Here is a 19,707-nt window from a genome sequence, read left to right as displayed (position 1 = left end):
CACTGTTGTGGCCTCTCCCATTGCGGAGCACAGGCTCCGGACGTGCAGGCTCAGCGGCCATGGCTCACGGGCCCAGCCACTCCACGGCATGTGGGATCTTCCTGGGCCGGGGCATGAACCCGTGTCCCCTGCATCGGCAGGCGGACTCTCAACCACTGCGCCACCAGGGAAGCCCTGGATTTCTTTTTTTTTCCTCTATTCTACCCAGAGTCAAGGCCAAAGAACTTTTTTATCTTATATTCTTGGCTGTTTTGCAGTGGGAAGACTTTAAATAATGATTACTAAGTCCAGACACCTTTTAAGGCATTATTAAAATAAGATGTTTCTTAGGTTTCATGTTAAAAAAAGGTAGCTATTTTTATTACTGGAACACTTAACTGCTTAATACTTTCACTAATATTCATTCAACCAATAGGTACTTGGTGAAAGACAATGTACTGGGTGCAAATAAGAGCAGTGAATTCCACACTGGGAATAATTTCCTATCAGCTCAGCTCAAAGGGAGAAGAAAGAAATCATGATCCTATCTCTCAGGACCAAAAAAGAAAAAAAAAAAAAAAAGGGCCCTACTAAATCCTACCAAATAAAATACCAGTTAGATATTTATTAACAGAATTAAAGTTAATAATATGAAGATATGCCATTTATCACCTCAGGAAAGAAAGTGATAATTAGAAGCATTCCCTTCCAATGGTTCGTTTCAAATAAGAAATTGCACTTTAGATATAATATTAGAAGCTAGAAGGAAAATGTTTTCTGTTTCTAAACACTGCTTCTACTATCACAGTAATAATCTATGCTATATTGGGCTTCCTCATAGCACTTTTAGAAGCAAAGCTTTTATACTCACTTGTAAAAGTAAAGTTCACATATACAGCTCACAAAAGCCAGCAAACATCGTAAAAAGTAAAAGACAAGAATCTGAAAGAAACCCAGAACAAGAAAACAGAAGTTAAAGATAAGTTAGAAAAACTCTTAAAGATGAAACCACTCTCATTTGTCACTAATAACTATAAATTGATATAATCCTTTTGAAAAGCAATATGTATCAAGAACCATGCAAATTTTCATGTCCCTAAATTCAAGTATAGAAGTATATCTACTTCTCTGATTCCGGCCCACAGAAGTAACTCAAAATATGGGAGGGGAGGAGTTCTATTCATAAAAATGTTAATTGCAGCTCTACTAACTTAGTAAAAACTATTTTAAAAACTATAAAATGTTCAATTACAGGGAAATGGTTAAATTATATCTATTCATGTATTATTATACACGTATCAAAGTTTATGGTTACAAAGACAGTGGAAAAATTCTTATGATATAAAACTCATTTATTCAACAAGCATTTCTTAGACAATTATAACTGATTATAATTATTATAAAATTATATTACAAAATACTAAATGAAAATATATGATATAACATTATTTATACATCAGAGTTACAGCTATGGAAATCAGAAGTACTGTATATGAAAAAACTGGAAAGAAATATAATAAAATGGTAAAAGTGGCTATATCAGGCTAGTGAGACTTAGGTACATATTTTTCCTCTTATTTTTCAAATGTCTGTAATGTGGTTTTTATTAATTGTAGGAATTGACATGAATTTTACAAATAAAAATAACAAAATAATAAGAATTGTACCGAATAGCTTTTATACTACAGTATACTGGTATGTTTAAAAGCAATGAATACCTCTGAAAATAAGCACTATTTAAATATATTCTATGATTAATATTACTACATATAACTTAAAAGTTCTTTCAGTTTTCATCATTATGTTCAATCAAGTGATCAGCAAATGCCCAAGTTCATTCATTAATTCAATAAAACCATACTGAAAACCTACTATATATTGAGCACTCTCTAGATGCTACTAGGAATACAGATAATTTTAGTACAAGGTATCCACACTTAAGGACTCTTCATCTGGTTGAGGAGAGTACAAAAACACACTTAGAAAGTTAAAAATTAACACAAGTTAATATAAGAACTGTATTTGGGAATAGGACAGTGATGCTCCCATAGCAACTAATATTCAACATAGTAACTGGATGTCGGGTTAGTGCAAAAAGACACAAAAAAGAAATGAGATATGAGGAATGGAACAGAAGAAACTAAACTCTACATGCACAGATGAAAGAGAATCCAGAGATTCACCTGACAAACCACTGACACTAATAAGGAAATTCAGTGAGATTTTGATCAAGATCAAAAAGCAAAAAGCAACTGTGTTCCTCACAATTGTGTTCCTCACCTGCAATGACCTCCTACAAAAATTACAGAAAACAAGATACCGTTCATAACAGTAACAAAAAGTATAAAGAATCTAGTCATTATCCTAGTCAAAGAATGGATAAGCCTAAAATGGATACATTGTTTACATTTTATTAAAAGACACAGAAAACCTAACTAAGTGGATAAATACATCATTTTAGGGATGGAATGACTCAACACTCTAAATAAATATTGATTCTCATATTAATACATAAATTCAATGCAACTCCAATCAATACCTACCAGAATTTGGGAAAGGGGCAAATTGATTCTAAAATGATTTTTAAAATACAATTTTAAGGACTTCCCTGGCAGTCCAGCAATTAAAAGACTCCGTGTTCCCAATGCAGGGTAACTGGGTTCAATCCCTGGTCAGGGAACTAGGTCCCACATGCTGCAACTAAGAGTTCGCATGCCGCAACTAAAGATCCCGTGGGCAGCAACTAAGACCCAGTGCAGCCAAATAAATAAATAAATACATAAATATTTAAAAAATTAAAAATGAAACACAATTTTTAAAATGGATAGAGAAATTCATCAGCCAAATATTAACACATACTACAAAGCCATAATAATAGAAGCAACATGGTACTCTCTGACAAACTGACCAATGATACAGAATTAAAAAGGCCAGAAACATACATGGGAATGAGATGTATGATACAGATGGTATTACAAACCAGAAGGAAAAGGATGAATTATTTAGCAGATGGTGCTGGAAAATCCAGTTCGCCATATAGGAAAAAATAAAGCTGGATCTTTCCACAATTTATAAAAAATAAAATTCAAATGGACTAAAGCCTTGTATGTGAAAGATAAAATAATAAAGTTACTAGGGAAAAATACATAAGAATATCTTTGTGACCTGTGGTGAAGGATTTCTTTCAGAAAGACCCAAAACCCACCAACCGTAAGTGAAAAACTAATTGGTTTGACTCTATCAAAATTAAAGATTTCTGTTCAACAAAGGACCACAGACAAAGTTAGTAGACAGGTGACAGCCTAAGAGAAAGGATTTCCAGGATCTAAAACTTACAAGGGGTTACTGTTGAGAACTTCTGCAAATCACAAGAGAAAACCACAAAACCCAACTGAAAAACAGGCAAAGGATGTAAATAGGTAATTCACAGAAAAGGAAATATGAATGACCAATAAATACATGAAGAAATTCTCCACCTTACTAGTTGTCAGAGAAATGTAATTAAAATGAGAAGCATCTCATATACATGAGAAGGGCAAAAATTAGAAAGTCAGAAATATCAAGTGCTCAGATATTAGGAAGCTGAAACCCCAAACATTGTTGTAGGGAGTATAAAGTTGAATAGCCATTCTGGAGAGCGATCTGGCAGTGCTCCATGAAATTAAGTAGCCCATGGATCTATGTACAGGATGCCACTGCTGAGTGTATAATTCAGAGAATTTCACACCTCAATCCATAGAGAGAACAAAGCTGTTCTTGTTTAGGGTAGCAAGTTGTAAAGGTAACCATCACTAGGGGTGCCAATTATTACCATATTGTCTCTCAGCAACAATCCACCCTTTTCTACTCTAATTATGATGATGGGGCTGGGACCCTATAAGCCACAACTCCCGCTTGCCCTGTGGCTCACACTGGCAGAACCTAAAAAGGAGGAAACTGGAAGAAAGAACAAGAGAACAGATATCTTCATTCCTGTTTTGCTTGCTGTTTGTATCACTGATGTAAGAGGTAGGACTCTGGGTTGAATATGCCAAATTTGAAGTGACAGTGGATATCCAAATGGAGATGAAAACCTTAAGCACTGCATATTGTTATTTCTCTACTAACTCCCTCATCCTATATATCTTTCCTCTGAGACCACTTGGAGAGCCTGGACTTCCACTCCCCCAAACCTAGCAGTAATGAGGTACCTCTACCCTGACCACTAGGGTGGTATCAGTGGAGGTCTAGTTGGGAACCTGGACTTCTAGCCCCATTTGGCAGTCACAAGGTGGTGAACCCTCTCCTTTTTCCAGCTGCAGTGGTATCAAAAGAAGCCAGCTAAAAGAGAAGCAGAATAGTGCAGAGGAAGCAGGCTGGGCCCATGAATAAGATCCAGAGTCTCATACTATAATACCCAAAATGTCCAAGTTTCAACTAAAAATTACTTGTCAACCAGGAAGATCTCAAACTGAAGGAAAAAAGTCAATTAATAGATACCAAAACTGAGATGAGATATAAGAATTATCTGACAAAGTTTTAAAGGAGCCATTGTAAAAATGCTTCAATAAGCAATTAAGAACACGCTTGAAACAAATGAAAAAATAGCAAGTCTCAGTAAAGAAATAGAAGAGAAAAAGAAAAACCAAAAGGAAATTTTAGAACTGAAAAAATACAGTAACCAAAATAAAAGCTCAATGGGTAGGCTCAACAGCAGAATGAAGGAGACAGAGGAAAGCATCAATGAACTGGAAAAAAGACAACAGAAACTGTTCAATCTGAACAGAGAAAACAGACTGGAAAAAAGAGAGGGCTTCCCTGGTGGCGCAGTGGTTGAGAGTCCGGCTGCTGATGCAGGGGACACGGGTTCATGCCCCGGTCCGGGAAGATCCCACATGCCGCGGAGCAGCTGGGCCCGTGAGCCATGGCCGCTGAGCCTGTGCGTCGGGAGCCTGTGCTCCACAACGGGAGAGGCCACAACAGTGAGAGGCCCGCGTACCGCAAAAAAAAAAAAAAAAAAAAGTGAAGAGAGCTTCAGGGACCCATGGGACTGTAATAAAATATCTAACATTCACATCATTGGAGGCTCAGGAGAAGAGAAACAGGGTGGGACTGAAAAAGCACTTAAAAAAATAACAGCTAAAATCTTCCCAAATTTGTGAAAAGACATAAGTCTAAAGATTCAAGAAGGTGAGTAAGCTCCAAACAGGATAAACCCAAAGAAATCCATGCTAAGACACACCATAGTCAAATTTCTGAAAGGTAATCAGGTTAGGTCTCAGTTAACTCCTAATTATCCTTCAGTATTCTGTTTAAATTAAGCTCTCCCTAATATGCTAACCCACTGCACATTGTACTTTTCCTCCATGACCCACTGCATTTATAATTACTTGTTCCATGTTCGTCTTCTCCACTAAACTATAAATTCCACGAGGGCAAGGATTTGGTCATTGTTACACCCAGAGCACTTAACAAAGTGTCTACCAAATAAAAGTTGCTCCATTAATACTTGTTGAATAATGAATGAATAAATGATTCTTCTTAAAAACAATCCCCTCCTAACTATGAATATATTTGGTCCTTTTCCCAAATTGTTCCAGAGACTCACCCACCACTTGATCAGTTGTGATTGCTTCCAGGTTGGCCCGCCCTTACCTTATTAGTTTGTAAAATTCTTGCATGAAATGCAGCTGGCCAGGCGTGAAGCAACAGGTAAGCATAGGAGCGAATGGCATAAGCTGGGGAATACTCCCAAGTCTGAAACCCCTTCCCATAGATGAGGTAGTGTGTCTGAAAGTACAAAACGGATGGATTCAGGGTTATATTGGCCAAAACTCCTTGTTAAGAGGATGCAGGTGAAGTTTCTAAGCAAAAGTATTAATGAGACAAAGGTACACAAAAAAGCTGAAATTCTCAATAAGGTTTGCAACTAATGGATAAGAATCAAAATGACCCAATACTGAAAAATATTAAGACATTATAAATCCTACAGGATTATTGTTTGGCCAACATTGAAAGCTTGAATTTTACCCTCTATTTATTTTTTTAAAAATACTCATTAACCAAAACAGGAAAACTCTAAATCTTGTATTTTCCTTAAACTACCTACCCTAAGCATTCCTTATTGTTTTATGCAAAATGTGATCAGAAAATTTCACCTCTGCATTTCCTATAACAGGGAGTCCAACAAACTTATAAAAGTATAAATCAAGAAACAGCAATATAAGCATAGTATGTAGCAACATTGTTTATTTTACTAAACATCAGAAGAAAAAAACCAAAAATGTTTAAAGAAAGTGGTTGCCTCTGGGGACAAGGATTTGGCCATGAGAAGTGGAACACGGAGTTTCTGCTTTTCTTTTACGTTTAATATTTTTAAACTACCTCAAAGTAATATTTTGACTTAAAAAATTTTTAAGAAAATTACAAATTACACCTATTTTGTATAACAGCAAATTCCTATATCCTTCAATAGGAGGTAAATCATCAGTTTAGAATACAGAAATGAAAATAAGGTTATTTTACTAATAGTCACACTTGTATATTATTTGTATCTTGATTCATAACAAGGTTCCAAGCAGTGAAATCAAGAACAAAAAAACTAAAGAAATCACCTACTGGTTCCCAGTAGTTGAATGTTTCATCACAGTCAGAGATGTTGCTGAGGAGAGCAGCACATAACCTTGCTGAGAGCAGACACTTGAACGCAGTAGATCCTTCAGGTGCCCAGACTTGTCCTGCTTTGTTCCCAGATAACCTGCTCAGAAGCAAAAAAAAAGTATGTGTCAGAAAGGACCTGCCAACTAGAAGGGCTAAAACTAGACAGAAAGGACAACAAGTCAAGAGACACCAAAGCACATGAGTTAGTCACCTAAAAGGGTGAACCGTTAATTGTCCTGAGTAGAATAAATAAGGAACGAATTAAGACCTTAATCAACGTTAGTCATTACTTCCTGCTTTTAAGGTGTAAGCTAATTCACGCACTTTAGTTCTTTGCATCTATGACATTCCGCTTACCCCAAGCCAACAAATCGCTCACTTACAGGCCACAAGCTGTTATTCGCCTTTTCTTTATTCTCCTAACAAGGTCATTACTTTCCATGGCTTTATTCATTTCCCCATCTGTTCAAATGCCCAGAAGCTAACTTGTGCAGTGGACATCACCTTTTCCAATTCCATATGCTGACAGCTCCCCAGCGCAGGCTTAACCTGCAGCCCTCCGGCTTGAAAAGAGAGGTGTTTGCTGGTGTGCAAGGTGGTGGGGCCCACACAGAAGAGTAAAGGGTCGGGACTCTGCGAGGACTTAAGGAAGCTGGGAGAGACAGCCAGAAAAGGTACTCCCTGCTCTCGCCTGCGTCCCCCACGGCGGCTCGGCCACCCACCCACCCACCCACCCACACACACACACACAGCGACGCCAGCCCACCCTGGGCCTGGGCCGGAAGCCGCACAGACCTGCAGGGTTTCTTCACTAGCAACACGGGACCCGAGCTGGGGAATCTAATCTAAGGAGGGTGAAGACCCAGCGTCCACCCGCCCTGGAAGAGCAGAAAGAGCAGGGTGAAGAGGCGGCGGGCCCTCCCGGCGGGAAGGTCGGGCAGGGCGCAGCACAGCACAGCGCGGGCGAGACCCGCTACCGGCAGCCCCGCGCCGCCCGCCGCCCGCCGCCCGGCCACGCCCCCGCCGCGCCCGCACACCTACTCGGGCCGGGGCTCTGCGCTGCCCGCCTCCCGGCTGCACAGCAGCTCCCGCAGCTTGTCGGCGGCCGAGGTCGTGTCCCCGCCGCTGCCCCCGCTTCCCTTAAGGCGCTGCCGGGCTCCTCGGCTCGCCATGGCAAGAGTGGGAAAAAAGGTAGAACTCGGCGCCCTACGAAGGCGACGAGCGCGGAGACATAGCCTTAGGCTGGCAACGGTGTCCGCCGAGGGACAAAAGACCTCGACATGCGCAGACAGGACTAAATTATAGTTTTCTGGGCTAATAGGGGCAAATCCCTGGGTAGAAAAGAAATGCGACCTGAGACTTTACTTGGCCGTTATAGCTATCCCTTCCACATACTAGTAACTCTAGGCATGCCTCCCTCCCTCTCTCTCTGCCTTCACTTATCAGCATTCTGCACTCTCCTACAAATACTGTCCTTCAGCATCCCTGTTTAAAAGAAAGCACAAATAGAGAGTAATTAATTCCACCGAGTACGCAGATATTCAGTTAAAAATCATAGCACAGTCGCCTACAAAAGAGGAAGTTCTTTAAAGATCACTGGCACCTTGTCCTTTATATTTTGGCAAGTGATAGGGACAGCCTGCAGCTAATTAACTGCTTCAGAGAGATGAAGCCATAATGGCAGAATACAGAATGAGGAGAAAAGTGAAAGACTGAAGAAACTCTGTGCAGCAAATTTAATCAGACACCAGTCACTGCCATTGCTACTACAGCATTATGGTAAGCATTTAATATACCTTATCCTTTTAAAATATAATACAACAACCTTGTTTTATCAAAAAGGAGACTGAGGTCCAAGGTTGCATAGCTAGGAAGTGATGGAGCCATGTTCCAACCCAGGTCTTACTACAAAATCCATGCTCTTCCAACCAGGAGATCAGGAGAAAGCTCTTGATTTCACACAGGCATTTTTACATGGGCGCTTTGATGATATCATGCCTGTGACTCTCAGAAGTCATTCATCTGTTCCTGATACTCTGCCTACTCCCCCAATCACAGAGCTCTATCCCACCCTGTGAAGCTCTGTACCAGTAAGTAAAAGAAGGTTATAGAGGGAGTGCTAAACTTGACAGGGTCCCAAGTTATGAAAATAATTCTAAAAATTCATACTAAAAATTCCTGAGTATTAACAATGGAGATTGATCCTATTGCTCAATTCCCACATGAAATTACTAGTTGCCAAATTCAGACATCTCAATGTAACTATATCTCATACAGCCACCTCCTTTTCATTTCACTCTAGTGCAGGCCCCTCCCTGACTCTACCCAAGTCTACTACAGTAGCATCCTTACAGGGATCTCCCATCTCAAATTGATCCTGTGCAATACTGTCCAATTAATTTTCAAAAATACTACATCCCTAACCTACTTTTCTTATCTCCCACTACTTTCCTATACACATTTTATGTTCCAACTAGCCTGTAAAGTACCCCAAATGCTCCCATATCTCTACCTCTGCTCATGTATGCCCTCTGCCTGGAATGCATGCCCTCCTTGCCTAACAATCCTTCCATCACAACCCTGCCCTTGTTTTAAGATCCAGCTCAAATGATACCTCATCCAAGTGATACCAAACCAAAATTGGGTCTGCTCACCTACACACAGAAAAGCCAATGTACTGACACCAGGTTGTGCTGAAGCAAAGTACAGTGTCTATAGCAAGGAGAAGAGGCAGCTTATGCTCAAAAGACCTAAACTTCCTGAAGCTTTCAGGGAAGGTTTTTTAAAGGCAAGGTGCGGGAAAGAGTTGAGGTGTGCATGATCAGCTCATGGACATCCTTGATTGGTTGGTGATGAGGTAACAGGTTGGTATTTCAGGGGTCAACAGCATCAACCTCCTGGGGTCTTCATGCTGGTGATCAGCATGCAATTAACTTCTTCCACCTGGTAGGGGTTTAGTATCAATAAAACATACAAGGATATGGCTCAGAATATTATCTATGGCCCTTGAGGAGGAACTAAACGTACTTGACTTTTTTTATGGCTAAACTACCAGAATTTTGTCTTACATGACTGTTTTCCTTTGTTTCTGCATTTTCTCATTTCTCAGGTTAAATCTGCTCTTTGGTGGACTTCACTAATGGTACAGTTGTTAAGCCTCCACTCTTCCATTGCAGCAGACGCAGGTTCGATCCCTGGCCAGGGAATTAAGATCCCACAGGCCACGCGGCCAAAACAAAAACACAAAACAAAAAAACTACTCTTTAGAGTTCGGGGAAGGCCTAGGAGGCTAAAGCTTTTCTGCAAACAAGAGGCGGGAGACTCGGAGAGGGTGGGGGAATCTGTCTTCAGGAAGGCCCTGCAGGGTCTGCTTGGTTTCACATGTACCAGGCACTACTGGGGATGGAAGAAAGCTATAAATCACATTACCTGCCCTCGAGTAGCTTTAAGTCTATGTGGAGAGCTAAGCAATACACATGTCCATAAGAGATCCCTTGATTCTTCACTCCCCAAACTTACTCCCATGCCAGTTTTCCTATTCTGATTAAAAACACTTCTATTCTCCCAGTTGCTTGGGTCAAAAACCGAGGGATTCTGTTTGATTCCTCTATTTCTCTAACTGCAAAACGTTCATGCATGCACATATATTTAAATCATCAGTAAGTTCTTCTAATTATTACCCAGTCCAAACACTTTTTACCACCCTGGTCCAGGTCACCATCATATCTTGGTTGCATTATTATAATAACCTCCTAATTTGTTTCTTTGCTTCAATTCTTGCCTTTCCACATGCTCTTCTCCAAATGCAAGAATAAATAGACAACATATTAAATCAACTATACTTCAATTAAAAAAATTTTTAAAGGAATTAATAAGACAGTTATTTCCTTCACAGAGTTTACAATATAGCTCCAATTGGTGGAGCCTAACTATTAATTAACAGGAACATACATTAATGCACATTATAGCACCCCATTCTGCAGAGTCCTGGGCTGAGCCAATCTCCCAAAGTCCCTTAGAGATGCTTACAACAGAAGTCCCAAAATCTAGGGGGGAAAAGTGTAGAGTTAATCACAGTTCAGAGATTACTGTTGAAAAAACTATAGAAGGAAAAGTAAAGTAACAGAAAGTGGCAGAAAGAACAGGGGCTTCTGAGTCAGACAGACCCAGGTGTGAGCTCTAAGTGAGACACTTACTTAGTTCCTTGACTTTAACAGCAGTCAACCACAGAATAAACATGATGACGATACCAATAATACGGAACACTTGCAACTTTTACCCAAGGTAATAAATGCCAGTCTGTCTGACTCTAAAAACTATTCTCAATGATTTAGAGAGATGATATGATAGAGTTAAGGAAAGAGGAATTGACAATTCAGAAAATATAATTATAAATATATTTGACGAGACACTCAAATTCTACTGCTTCAGCATTACAGCATCTAGTGTATAAGATGCTGTTTTGTTTGTTTTCCTTGTCATTACTCATGAACAAAATATTGCACAACTCCAAAGGTCACCACTCACATTATAGTCTGTAAACTTTAAGTGATCGAGTCACAGATATCTTTAACGTCAACCATCAGTAGCTATAGTCACAAAGTAAAAGATTAAAAAAAAAAAAGTCTGGAAAGAACTACCGGTTACAAATTGGTCTTTTTCATCCACACCCGTGAGGATCACTATGTAGAGATGAATTTACTAAACTACCGAGGTATCACATGTAGTCGTTGTTGAATCTCCTTCCTTAGCTGGGACTGCATTGATGCTACCTGCTGCTGGGTGAGGGCCTTGTCACAGGTCTGGTAGGTCAATCTATAGCAGAGGCTGACCTGTTCCGTCTTTGGATGCTGAAAACGACTAAGGAATTGTATGGAAATGACAGTGTCCTGTGACACTGCTCGGGCCACAGTGTGAAACTCTACTTCATCAAATCTTTTCTTTATATCTAACCAAAAACTAATATCATGCACATAGTATGGAGGATATAGTGAATAGCTTTTAAAGGGTTCTATTTTCCCAGGGGCAAAATTCTTCAGGAAACGATTATCAAAGGTCCACAACATCCTCCAATCAGAGATACCCCAGACAAGCATGGCTAATAGGTCCAAGTTCATAGACACACACACAAAACACTGGTCTTTGTGTATGATGCTTGTAGCAGATGTGGTAACAGACCCAATAGTCAAATCCTTAACACAATCTGGGCCAAAATTTTGAGACTTCACAGTAATCATATAATCTTCCCCAGGTGGTTGAAAGACAAATTCCACTGAACTGCCCAGCTTAGAGCCCTTGAGCAATGTCTGGGTCAGAAGGCTATCTAGAATGCCCTTCAGATGATCCAGTAGTGACTGAAGACAGCCATCCTTCAGATTTTTATTAAATCCAAGGATAAACAAAGTCTCATGGAATGCTGGCATTGTGAAAGGTGAGATGCGGCACTTCTGAAAGACAGGTCCACTGAGGATGTACAGAGAACCTGGGAGGAAGTCTGGTGCTTGGATTAGAGCCTGAACATGAACTAGAAGAGAAGGTCTAAGGCAGACCTTGGCCTGGCCATATGTTCCTTCCTGAGCTTCTTCCTTACTGTCTCTTCTAGGGTTCTTGGGAAGGCTGAGTTCTGAAAATGACACTAGAAAATCCTCCATGTCTTGTGTTGTCCCACCAGTGAGGGACTCAAAATTTGAGTTATCTTCATGGAGACTAATCCAAAAGGCAGATGATAGGATGTCACAGTGGCAGGAAGTGAGAACACCGGTGTCTCCCTGTGGCAGCAAAGGGGAAGAACACTTCAGCCTTTTTAGAGGGAAAGCTTTCCCCAATTCAGCAATGAGTTTCTCATTTATGGTTTTGATAGGATGATATGAAGGTGCTTCTAGGAAACCCCTGTTTAAACACACACAAAAATAAACTTTTTTAACTTAAAATTATTAATAATTATAACATAGCTAGAATTAAAAGCACAAATAACTGTATAGAAAAGAATTATCCTTAAGTTGATCTGGAAAGGAAACAAAGAAATCATCTACCATAAAGAGAGATATCATGTGTTTCAGAACTCTGACAGCCTACAATAAACCAGAAAATATGACAATTAAAAAAAAAATTTATTAGAGTACAGTTGATTTAAAATGTTGTATTAGTTTCAGGTGTACAGCAAAGTGAATCAGTTATACATATACATATATCCACTCTTTTTTAGATTCTTTTCCCTTATAGGCCATTACAGAGTGCTGAGTAGAGTTCCCTGTGCTATACAGTAGGTCCTTATTAGTTATCTATTTTATATATAGTAGTGTGGATATGTCAATCCCAATCTCCCAATTTATCACCCCACCTTATCCCCTGGTAACCATAAGTTTGTCTTCTACATCTGTAACTCTATTTCTGTTTTGTAGATAAGTTCATTTGCACCCCTTTTTTTAGATTCCACATATAAGTGATATCATATGATATTTGCAGAAACTATGACAATTTTTAATTCTAAAGAGGCTTGTGCAGGCCAGACTGACAAGTATTCACAGCATGACATCATTAACAATTAATGTGGCATCCATTCAATGTATGGTTGCCTGATTATCAAGCCAATCAGGATACAACTAGAGATAGAAGTGATTTCTGGTAAAATCAGGTTACCTGTTCAGCTTTCCTACAAGTACTTCTGGTTCTAGAAAAGAAAACCACTGGTCACCCAGTTTGATCCTGGAAATTCTTGGTTGCAAACCTTCATAGGGTAAGCTCCGGGTAAAGATATGGTTCAAAGCACCTTCTACATGAAAGGACTTATCTTGACTCCTGGCAAAATAGACAGCAATTATTAAGACTGTCATTATTAAAGAAAGCAAGTATTTCTAGAGACTGAATCAAGAAATAGACAAAGAAAAAGTATGTCTCTGAGATTTTTTTTTATCATTAGTGAGAGAGATGGAAAAGGCTTAGAACTCTGTTATTACTTACCTATATCCAGTGCACTTGTACCCTGGCACAGCCTCACAGCTGAAGGGATGCACATCACTTAAAATGAATCCCCCTAGAGCTGCCATAGCAACCACTTGCCAACTGTTGTGCCATTCTCTCATGGGCTTATCAGCAGGAGTCCCACCTTGTCCTCTACACAATGCCACATGGACTTCTCCTTCCTCTGCAAGAACATCTGCACAGCTAACGGGGGTAGGGAAACACCAGCCGTTTATCAGAAACAAGTAGAAGTTACCATAGGAGTTAGCTGTATATATATGGTTTGGCTGTTAAATAGTTAAAATCAAATCATATCTATTTGCAAAGGTCTATTAGACTTCAAACATGCAAAAAAAAGTAGCTGGAAGTAAACAAGAATTTAAATTCAATGTTCAACTCATAACTGATACTAGTGGCTGACAACAGAGTTATCCAACGTTGTTTTTGTATTGTACATCTATATCTCATTGAAAAGTCAATGTCTGTAAAGTTCCTATGTGTGATTCAGCGATCAGGCTGTTCTTCCCCACTTAGAAAGTTGTTCTTTTCACTCCCCTCCTGCCTGTTAACTTAAAATACTGCCTCTGTGAAAAGTTTCATGACAACTATGAGCCAAAGAGACCTCCATTAGTAGCATGTGTTATTGTATAATAGTATAAAGCACTGTTTTGCGTTCACAATAATTTTATGAGGTAGTTACTGTTAATATCTTCAGTTTATGGATGAGGAAGCAAAAGCAAGTAAGGATCAAGTAAACTTAATCCCCCAAATCACAAAACTATTAAGTGGTGGGTAGGGATTTGAATGCAGGCAGTCTGGCTCCTAAATTAGACTATACTACCATCATTTCCCATTATCAAAAATAGATGATCCTCCCTTTGCCGGCCGAACAGTACATTATTAGTACTTTTATTTAGCATTTAGGGTTAAATGTCTGCCTTTCCAACTAGATTGTGGGTTCATTTGGAGCATTATATTCTCTTGTACGCCATATTTCCCAGACTAACATGTTTGAGCGCAGTAACTATATAATGTACCTCTTAAACATTTCACTTCTGAGTGCTCACCTCTGGAAAAACTTGGCAAGCAGTTCCCTGTTCTTAGCTACTCCAGCTTTGCGTCCACAGTGCGGAAAGTTAAAATAAATTCGATCAAACTCTCTGTCTTGCAGTTCAAAGGCATCTACCAGCTGGGTGCAGTCCACACCAAAGCGTACCTCGGTACCTGGAACGAAATATAGACAGAAGGATGTCTTAAGACCTGGAACGAGAGAAAACCCCTCCCTAACCTGAACCATGCAAAACAACCCAGGTCTAGGCACACAGCAGGCTCTCTGTAAATGTCCACGTAAAGACCAAGAGCAACCCCCAGATTCCTTGAATCCCCACGTGCCCACACTGTCCACTTTGGGCGGTGCCACAGCTGGGCGGGGCTTCACGGAGGGGTGGGCCTCGCTACCTCGCTCGCGCAGGCGCTGCAGATTCTCCCGGGCCAGCGGATCCCGGGCCAAGTCGGCCGGGCGCTGGAGGCAGGTGGCAGTTATACTGGTGCTCGGATCCAGGGTCTCGCTCAGAGCGGCGGCGAAGGAGAAATTCCCCTCCCCAACCAACAGGAGGCGCCGAGGGGCCATGGCCTCAACGTGCTCCCAGCTCGCGTTCTCGGAGGCGCTCCCTTTTACGTCACTTCCTTCGCCGGTTTCTTGCGGCCCCACCTCTTCACCCGTCGTTGGTTGATGACGCTCCAGAGCGCCCGGTTGTTTTAACAGTCTGGTGCAGCAACATCCGAGGAGGAAAATATCCCTGAGTGCAAAAGCGATACGCCGACCGCCCCGTCCCCTCACTCCCTCACCCTATCGGAAGTGTTAAAATAGATGCCTTTGGGCTTCACTGGTGGCGCAGTGGTTGAGAGTCCGCCTGCCGATGCAGGGGACACAGGTTCGTGCCCCGGTCCGGGAAGATCCCACATGCCGCGGAGCGGCTGGGCCCGAGAGCCATGGCCGCTGAGCCTGCGCGTCCGGAGCCTGTGCTCCGCAACGGGAGAGGCCACAACAGTGAGAGGCTCGCGTACCGAAAAAAAAAAAGATGCCTTTGAGCCCTGAGCGACTTCATCACACCTACATGAGGTCACAAGCAGTCACTAGTGCCGAGGGACAGGTCGAAGGTGAGGCGAGTTCTAAGTGAAGGAAGCAGGGCCGGGCTGAGGCCAAGAAGAGGTTGGGCTGTGTCCTGCATCCTGACACAGAGGATTTTCTAACAGCCTTCATCTCATCCGAAATGACTGCAACCCATTGTTACTGCTGTTCGGAATTTCTCCAGGTGCTTCTATTTCCTACCTTTTATTCATTCAAGAAATGTTGAGTGTCTGTTATGTGCCAGGCCTGTGAGAGCAGTTAGATATATGGAGGAACAAGATGTGGCCTGTGATTTCACCAAGCTTGTAGTCTGGTGGAGGATGCACAGCAAAAGAGGCAATTCTGATTTAGTGGGATGCAGTGCTATGAATGGAGTAATTCAGGGTGCCGTGGGAGCACACAGAGGGGAACCTTACCAAGTTTGGGGGTGAAGTGGAAAGATTCCCTGGATGAAGTGCACCTGGGTTGAAAGCTAAAGGGAGGAAAGTACACCTTACCTGAGTCAAGAGGAGTGAAGAGGCAGAAGGAACAATACATGCACAAGCATGATGGAAAAACACAACAGCTGAGTTTGGCTGAAATGTACTTTGAGGGAGAGTGGGTAACAGATGAGATGGAAAAGTTAAGCAGGGACCAGGTCATATAGACATTTTAACAACCTTGAACCTTGCTCTGCAAACAGTGGCCAGCCAGTGAAAGATTTTAAATAGGAAGATGACACAATTAGATTTTCATTTTCAAAAATTCTGCTTTCCTATAGAGAAATGATAGGAGGAGAAAAAGGCGGATGGGAAGGAGGTCAGAGAGAAGGCTACTGCAGTAATGGAAACTAAGGCTGATAGTGATCTGAATTGGAACTTGGCAGTGGAGATGGAGGGTAGTGGACTGATTCAAAAATCAACAAGACCTAGTGATTGAGAATGGATGTAGGGAGTTGAAAGAGAAATCAGAGTCTAAGATAAGCCCCAGGTTTCAGACTTGGACAACTGAGTGGGTGGTGATTTCTGTCCTTACAGCCCCAGGGACGGTATCATCTTGGTTTGCAGTCTGAGTACTTGGTCTGTTGGGCTTTGTAGGACCAGGTACTCTTTAGTCATCATGCTGTTTGTTGACATCAGTGTGTGCATCTTTCTTCACAAAGGCACATGGTGTGAGAGCAGTTACCTTTAAACCTACAGTGTTGGCTTTGTCGCTACCTGTGGAAAAGTGGGTGGGTGGTGACTCCCAAATCATGGCCATCTGGTGATCTGGGTGATCTATATTCTTTCTTTGCTTGGAGAACTGGGAGGGCCAGGTTTGGTAACATCTCTTCCTTTAAAGAACATGGAACGGCAGAGTAAGATTTTCTCTCACTCTACCATAAAATCTTCAAACAACACAAGCTCCTCAACTTCAGATTACTCAGCTTCAGGGAAGGTATTGTCTTGCTCCTAAGCCAAGGGACCAGACTCATCTTTTAACCAAAAGTAAACATGGTTAGGCTTCTGATTACTTACAAAAAATTGAAATTCAGACATTGGCCATCTGGTATGTGCCAAGTACTATTGATTAGGAAGGTAAACAGAAGGAGAGGATACGGTAATGAAAAAGACACAGATCCTGTCCTCAAGGGATCAGTGTAGGAGATTCCACACTTCCTTGAAGAACTCTAACATATGGTATAAATTTATAAATATATAAAGATGTGAACATAAAGTTCTGTGTGAGACAAGTGAAAGAGAAGTTAACTTGAGGGAAGGCATCATGAAAAGGGAATGGCACATCCTGAGAAGTGACATTTGATCTGGACCCAGAAGGAAGGAAACTGTCATTTATTGATCATTTATTGTATTATCTAGTTATCCAACTCTCATTTCTTCCTGTTCCCTTTGACGATAGCAATACTCTTAGTCCTTAAATTCCTACATCTCAAAATTACCAGAACATTTTCTAGTTCTCCATATAGTATTGGGGGTACTGAAGTTCTCCTGTCTTTTACGGGGAGGGGACATTTAACCTATATAGTCACCTACTACTGCTGATTGAGAGGGCAGGTCAAAGGATTCATGAACTTGGAGAGAGAAACTGAACCACAGCAATTAAACTGGGAGGAAAGCCTAGATTCTTAGAAGGTGTTATGTTATGCTTGGCGAAGGAAGAGAAAGGGAGGCCTTTTCTCCTCTCTGGTTTGTGCAACAAGCTTTTCTATTCCTGCCTTTTCCCAGAGAGAGTTCCTCACCTCATTCCTTACAAACCCACACTGTGGCAGCCTCATTAATGCAGATGGCCATGCTGAAGTGTGGACAGATTGGAATGATATGTCCAAGTTTTTCCAGTATGGATGGAGATGTACCACTAATGAAGATGCCTATTCAAACCATACCCTCATGGGCAACTGGAACCAGGAGAGATATGACCTAAAGAATATCGTGCAGCCCAAACCCTTGCCTTCCCAGGTAATCGAACTTTCTCTTCTTTGTTTCCTTCTGTTAGAAAAGGAAATACCAATGACCATTTGAGAGTCAGGAATCTGATAACTTCCAATGCTGAGATCTCTCAGACTTCTGTTCATTGAGTGGTTGGGACAGGGCAACAGTCCTCAGCTGGAATGCCTATCCCACTTTACTATCAAGTTGACCATTATATTATTGTAAGGTAATGAAAGGATGGGTAGCATGCTTTTTCTCTTGCTTCTCTTTGGACTTCATCAATCTACAGAAATATATATATATATATATATATATATATATATATAAAATGTCTTCTGACTCAGGGTAGCTTCTTCCCTGGTCCCTGCCTACCTAGACTTGTTGTTTATCTGCATCTTTCCCTTAAATCTCCTAAACAAACAAACCAACAAAGGATGTGAACATTAGTAGGATATAGGCTAATGACATATAGACTTATAGTCAATCTAAAATATGACACAGCCTGTTAGAATTCATGTCACTGTATCCTGTATTTCCCAGTATTGGTTATAGACTCCTGTATTTTTAATCTACTACTTTTTCTTTGCAGTTTGGACACTATTTTGAAACGACATATGATACAAGCTACAACAAAAAAATACCACTTTCAACCCATAGTACGTGGACTATCTTTTTTTTTTTTTTTTTTTTTTTGGGTTACACGGGCCTCTCACTGTTGTGGCCTCCCCCGTTGCGGAGCACAGGCTCAGCAGCCATGGCTCACAGGCCTAGCCGCTCCGCAGCATGTGGGATCTTCCCGGACCGGGGCACGAACCCGTGTCCCCTGCATTGGCAGGTGGACTCTCAACCACTGTGCCACCAGGGAAGCCCTGGACTATTCTTTTTAATTCTTATATTCTCAGGACCTAACTCAATGCTTGGAACATAGAAGCAACACAAATAAAAGTAAATTGAATGAGTGAATAAGTGAATGAATGATTTCTCTGTTTTCTCAATTTTGACATGATTCACTGTCTATTCCCTCACTGTCTATTCCCTCAGAAATAAGAATGAGATTGGTAACTAAGACTCCTCTTTTCTCTTCCTTCAGGGTTTAAGCGAGAGCCTCACTGGTTCCCAGGACATCAACCTGAGCTGGTTCCTCCTCCATACAAATGCACAGAAAAGTCAACTTACATGAGTAGCTATTCAGAGCCTCAAATTGAGCATCACTCTGTGTGTGTGTGGAATCCTAATAACTGCCAATTTCAGAGTCCATGATGCTAAGAAAGAATAAGGTTCATTTTTCCAGTGTAGAGTGTAGGAAGGAGCACATTCTAAGAACAACTAAGAATTTAGCTGACTGTAGCACAATTTTACTCTCTGAATAAATAAAGCACAAAAAAATATTCTCTATTCCTTTTTTTTAAACCAAAATTTAAATGTCAAATTTAAGTTAATTATTTCTACTCTTAGGTCTACATTACGGGTGTTGTAGGAAGGCATTAAAAAGAATTATTTCTCTCAAATCTACAGCCACTCTGCTTTTCCCTGCCTTTCATCAGGGGCGGAACTGCAGAATCCGTCATGACTTAGGATACATTTGGCTAG

General features: G+C 41.0%; 3 protein-coding genes across 12 annotated transcripts in view; 1 reads left to right on the top strand and 2 right to left on the bottom strand.

Moving 5' to 3' along the window:
* ALG9 (ALG9 alpha-1,2-mannosyltransferase) overlaps positions 1–7,859 on the bottom strand; it is a 96,939-nt gene extending 89,080 nt beyond the window's left edge. For 4 of the 9 annotated variants that reach the window (XR_004351104.1, XM_032640243.1, XM_032640247.1 and 1 more), the window contains exons 1-4: positions 7,660–7,848; positions 6,577–6,715; positions 5,614–5,748; positions 851–921 (exon numbers count right to left, since the gene is read on the bottom strand). Coding sequence is in view for 5 of the 9 variants with exons in the window: in XM_032640243.1 (XP_032496134.1) it covers positions 851–921; positions 5,614–5,748; positions 6,577–6,715; positions 7,660–7,790 (476 nt within the window). In the remaining 4 variants the exon portion in view is untranslated. Of the gene's footprint in view, positions 1–850; positions 922–5,613; positions 5,749–6,576; positions 6,716–7,122; positions 7,381–7,413; positions 7,630–7,659 lie in introns of those variants that run through there. The other 5 variants (XM_032640244.1, XM_032640251.1, XM_032640248.1 and 2 more) reach the window with 5 other exon arrangements.
* Positions 7,860–11,001: 3,142 nt separating this feature from the next.
* On the bottom strand, positions 11,002–15,250 carry FDXACB1 (ferredoxin-fold anticodon binding domain containing 1). The gene is made up of 5 exons (XM_032640242.1): positions 15,037–15,250; positions 14,646–14,802; positions 13,579–13,782; positions 13,258–13,416; positions 11,002–12,507 (listed from the first exon to the last, which is right to left on the bottom strand). Exons 1-5 carry the CDS (start codon positions 15,206–15,208, stop codon positions 11,325–11,327), a joined length of 1,875 nt encoding a protein of 624 aa, XP_032496133.1. The 5' UTR covers positions 15,209–15,250; the 3' UTR covers positions 11,002–11,324.
* A 74-nt stretch (positions 15,251–15,324) lies between these two features.
* On the top strand, positions 15,325–19,505 carry C8H11orf1 (chromosome 8 C11orf1 homolog). Of its 2 annotated transcripts, XM_032640252.1 has the most exons (4): positions 15,325–15,893; positions 17,914–18,144; positions 18,707–18,773; positions 19,208–19,505. In XM_032640252.1, exons 1-4 carry the CDS (start codon positions 15,852–15,854, stop codon positions 19,375–19,377), a joined length of 510 nt encoding a protein of 169 aa, XP_032496143.1. In that variant the 5' UTR covers positions 15,325–15,851; the 3' UTR covers positions 19,378–19,505. The 2 variants fall into 2 exon arrangements, with proteins under 2 accessions (XP_032496143.1, XP_032496144.1); XM_032640253.1 differs by lacking the exon at positions 18,707–18,773.
* Positions 19,506–19,707: the final 202 nt, after the last annotated feature.

Source organism: Phocoena sinus, chromosome 8 (assembly GCF_008692025.1).
Source record: "Phocoena sinus isolate mPhoSin1 chromosome 8, mPhoSin1.pri, whole genome shotgun sequence".
Taxonomy (NCBI): Eukaryota; Metazoa; Chordata; class Mammalia; order Artiodactyla; family Phocoenidae; genus Phocoena; species Phocoena sinus.
The sequence above is the reverse complement of the archived record's forward strand: the minus strand, read 5'-3'. Positions and strand labels throughout refer to the sequence as shown.